This window comes from Penaeus japonicus, unplaced genomic scaffold, assembly GCF_977035675.1.
Source record: "Penaeus japonicus unplaced genomic scaffold, GWHDUDI00000001_assembly GWHDUDI00000022, whole genome shotgun sequence".
In the NCBI taxonomy this organism is placed as follows: Eukaryota; Metazoa; Arthropoda; class Malacostraca; order Decapoda; family Penaeidae; genus Penaeus; species Penaeus japonicus.
In genome coordinates this window covers 7,781,500-7,786,499 of record NW_028234424.1, presented here as the reverse complement: position 1 = coordinate 7,786,499, position 5,000 = coordinate 7,781,500, and the positions used below count along the sequence as shown (strand labels likewise).

The 5,000-nt window shown below is 27.9% G+C and overlaps 2 protein-coding genes across 2 annotated transcripts in view; one reads left to right on the top strand and one right to left on the bottom strand.

Moving 5' to 3' along the window:
- Nucleotides 1–1,381, bottom strand: part of LOC122266697 (uncharacterized) — a 9,266-nt gene extending 7,885 nt beyond the window's left edge. Inside the window, exon 1 of the mRNA XM_086549425.1 lies at nt 1,224–1,381. Within this exon, the coding sequence (XP_086405551.1) occupies nt 1,224–1,308 (85 nt within the window). The 5' untranslated portion in view covers nt 1,309–1,381. The remainder of the gene's footprint in view (nt 1–1,223) is intronic.
- LOC122266696 (uncharacterized) overlaps nt 1,381–5,000 on the top strand; it is a 20,516-nt gene continuing 16,896 nt past the window's right edge. Inside the window, exon 1 of the mRNA XM_086549205.1 lies at nt 1,381–5,000. This exon is cut by the window's right edge and continues 972 nt beyond it. The gene's annotated coding sequence lies outside the window, so the exon portion shown is untranslated.

Genomic DNA, 5,000 nt, shown 5'->3' with positions numbered 1-5,000 from the left:
CCATTAATATTTCTATCATCAATACCATTATTGTTATTATTATCATTATCATTATTGTTATTATGATTATTATTTTTATTATCATTCATTCATCATCATTATCATTATTATTTTCATTATTACTGATGATGATACCATGATGATAATTACCATTATCATTATCATTATAATTGCCCTTATCATTATCATTACCAGCATCCTCATCATTATCATCATTATCATCATCACCAGCATCATCATCATCATGCTTATCAAATCATTAAAAAATGTTCCTGATTTTTCTTTTTCTTTCACCTCAGGTACTTTGAAATGGAATTATAATTTGCAGAAAAAGTATGAAGCAAAGTAAATTAGATAGTAAGAAATTATTGAAAACGATACAATTAAATGTAATAGTTTTTTTTTTTTTTTTTTTTTTTTTTTTTACTATGATAATAATAATGACAACAATTGGGATGATAATGTATGATGAAATTAATAGTGGAATAAAAATATACTAATGATGAGGATGGTAAGAATGACGAAAGTGCTAATACTGAGGATAAAGGTAGTAATAATAATGATGATAGAATAATTATGATAAATTATAAGAATGAGAAGAGTGATGATGATAATGATAATGAGGATAATAATGATAATGATGATAATAATGATAATAATCTTGATAATGATAAGGATAATAATAATGATAATTATGCTGATAATAATAATAATGATAATATTAACAATAAAAATAATAATAATGATAATAAAAAGGATAAAAGGATAATACTAATACTGCTTAAAAAAACATGATGATAATAGCATTGATGATATTAATATTAATAATGATAATAACTATGATAATGATGATAATAGGGAAAATAATAATCATAGGGATAATACCAATAACAATGATAATCTATGAAATATTTATTTACACTTGGCTGACTATTGATATACTAAATGTGTCATCATGTTACAGTATCATTGATTTATATCAAACATTATATTATAGAGATAATATCGTATTCTGAAATTATTCACAAAATTGAGCTGTCAAGTCGTAATAATCACGAGTACATTTATCTGAATATCATGTTACGTAACTATTTTTGGTCGTTTAATTTCTAATGATGTTTATAATTGACACACCAAATCTATATGACATGATTATTCCTAATCCGCTGGACAGCTGACACACCGTTTCCTAATCTGATAATCTTATAACGAATCATCCTTACCTTTCGCTGCAATGACGCTAAACAATACCAAAAAAACAAAAAACATAACATTTCCAATTGAGATCGAAGTCAAGGTTCCCGCCATTTTATGGTATCCGATTCTCTTTTTTTTCGTTATTACGATATTCTTTTGTTTCCTTTTTCTATGCGATTTCTTTCTTTTTTTTTATGAAGAAATATTTCTATTCCCGCTCTCTCTAACTGGGCGTTACTTATGTACACTTTTGATTTGGTTTATACATAGTATGTGTTTGTTGGTTTGTTTTTTTGCATCAACTTGATATGATGCTGTCGTATCGAATTCTACATACTGTAGGGTTCCTCAAAAACGCCCTTGAAAGGGGAACACCAACACTTTCCACAGTGGTGTCACTGCCAACACTACTTGATAACTTTAGGTAACTGGTCATCAATCCAGGTGCAGTGTTGCCAAGCTTGAATCAAACCACATGCTAAAACGCAACTATTTCGCTTATTAATCTTTCGACTACATACCGTAAACATATTGTAGCTTGTTGTTGGACCAAATGTCGATGTGATATCTAGTAAAATCTCAAAATAACTTAAAACATTCTAGAAAATCATAAGGCCTAGATAATACAGGCAACCCTGTGATTAATAAGATAAGCGTTATCACAGACTATATTGTCGGTGACACATCAATATCACTGTAATTGGTGGAAATAACTAAGTTTTTCCTTTATAATCATACAGTGTATTGAATCTATAGCTTTTTTTCTGTCTGTATCTTTTTATCACCATTCTTATTGTTATTAATATAAGTATAAATTTTATTATCCTTATTGTCATTAAGATTATTATTATCATCATGATCATCGTCACTTTTATCATTACTATCATTATCATTTTTATTATTACTATTATCATCACCATCATCATTATCATTATAGTCAATGTAATCATTGTTACCCGCTATTAACATTATCATTTTTAATGATATTATGATGATTACCATTATCACTATCATCGAATAGATGATGATGATAGTTATATTAATAATAATGATGTTGTTGATAATATTGATAATAATGATAATAATAATAATGATAATGATAATTATTATCCTTACTATCATTATCATTTTTGTTGTTATCATTAATTTGATAATAAAGATAATAATGATGATATACTAACAGCAACAACAATAATAATGGTGATAAGAAGAATGAGAATAACATTAATGATGGTAATAGTAATAATTATGATAACGATAATAACAATGATAGTAATAATGGTAACTGATGATAAGAATGATGATAAAGATTACCATTATTATTATTATCATTACATAATTGCAATAATAAGAACAGCAAAAACAACAACACAAACAATAACAACATCGGTAATGATAATAATTATCATAATGATAAGAATGATAATAAAGATGATAATTAGACCCGGACAGACACACAGTATGCAAATTTGCCACAGCAATGCAACCCCTATGGAACACTCGTATACTAATTAAAACAAAAGACAAACGGACTCGAGGCCATACCACCATTGGCATCCTGGCACTATCTATCCACTGTCTATTCAGAAATCTATCCCCTGCGTTTCGTTACTTAGGTATACTGTGCCTAAGAAACGTTTGTAATAACTATGTTGCGAGTTATTTTGTCCACCAGCATGACTGTTACTTGGCCCGCTTCATGTAGTCATGTAGGTCAACATATCGTATTGATGATTAATAAGAATCATTATCTTTCTTGTTGTTGCTGTTACTGTTGTTATCGGAATCATTATTTTTATTATCATTAGTATTACTGTTGTTTCCGTTATCATAGTTATTACTTGTTAATATAATTATCGTTATTATCATTATCATTATTATTATTATGATCTCGATCGTCATCATCACCATTATCATCATCACTGTTATGGGTTATTATCATTAATGTCATATTATCCTCATCCTTTCCATTTTCATTATTATCATGACCATCATCATTATCATCATCATCACTACTATCAACATTATCATCATTATCATTATTATTATATGTTCTTACTTTTACCATCATTCTCACAACCACTCCGACTACCACCTCTACTACTTCTTTACTTTAATTTTCATCATCATCATCATCATTATCATCACCATCATCATCATCATCACCATCATCATCACCATCATCATCATCATCACTATCATCATCATCACCATCATCATCATCATCACCATCATCATCATCACCATCATCATCATCATCACCATCATCATCATCATCATCATCAACATCATCATCATCACCATCATCATCATCATCATCATCATCATCACCATCATCATCATCACCATCACCATCCTTCACGTGTTTACGTTTTATGTTATTGGGTGTATCGTTCCAACAAAATTATTATAATAATGATGATAATGATAATTATAATGATAATTGTATTGATTATGGTAGTAGTAACGATCATGATAATATCATTAACTAATAGTGAAAGTGATAACGATAATGATAATGATGATTATGATAATGATAGCGATAACAATAAAAATTATAATAATCATAATAATACCAGTGATCATGATCATTATTATAACGATGATAGTAATACTAATGATAAAAGTAATAATGATAGCAATGATAATGATGATATCAACAACACAATGATAATATTGATAATAATAATACTGTTGAAAATTAGAATAGAAATACAATAATGATAATTAAAAAGACGAAGGAAAATAAGAACAGAAACAAAAAAAAAACAAAAAAAAAATCAGTAACAAGATAAAACCCCGTTAAAGAGAACAAAGGTGACGTCACGTGACTCAGTTGCGTCATTACTTTGATCGAATCAGCAAATGTCAACGAGAGAACAGTCATCATGACACTCTATGGTGATGGCGTCAGCTTTATTATTCTTACTGTCATTCTTTTAATATTCTGATTTAGTGTCATTAAATCTTTATTTTATTGTACATAAGCAGTGTATGTGAATTATTATTATACAGACACTCATTATTGTTTGTTATTGTTATCATTATCGTCATTATTACTGTCATTAATCTTATCATTATTCTTATCATCATCATTATGATCATCCTCACTGTTATCATTATCACCAAAATTATAACTATTATCAAAATTAATTTTTGAAATCTGGGTTTAAATCAGATTTACTTCTGTTAAGTCGTGTTCTTTTTGTTTTTGATCTTGAATCGTTGTTGTCACTGTAAAGTTTATTAATATTGATGTCGACTTTATTTTATTTTTAAGTTTGGTTGTAAGAATTTTTTCCTGTTGAATGTTATCCTTCTTTCTTTTTGTTGCTGTTATTGATTTCTTTTGCTTCGATCGTGGTTGTAAATTTTGTTGTTGTGGGGATTGTTGTATCTGTTGTTGCTATGATCATGTTTTTGTTGTGACTTGTGTAAAATATGTAAAATGTCATCCATTACTGTTACAATCATTATTGGGATATTTTGATTGTGGTTGGATTAATACCTCGACTCGTTATGACACGTATCGCCCTTAGTTTCAGATTCATTCTTCTTCTTTCATTTCTTTTCCAGAAAATTTCGATATTTTTGTAGATAATACACGAAACGGTAAAATTGCCTGTGTTGATTATGTTGTTGCTTTTTATACTGTAAATAGTCAACATTCTTTTAGATACTGCATTTCTAGTCATACTTATATTTCTTTTATTTCATTGGCCGTTGCAATTTCCTTTTTATATACCACATTCTCTTCAGTAAGAATATATTAATTTTATTATCTCTCTTTGTTTTAGAAATTT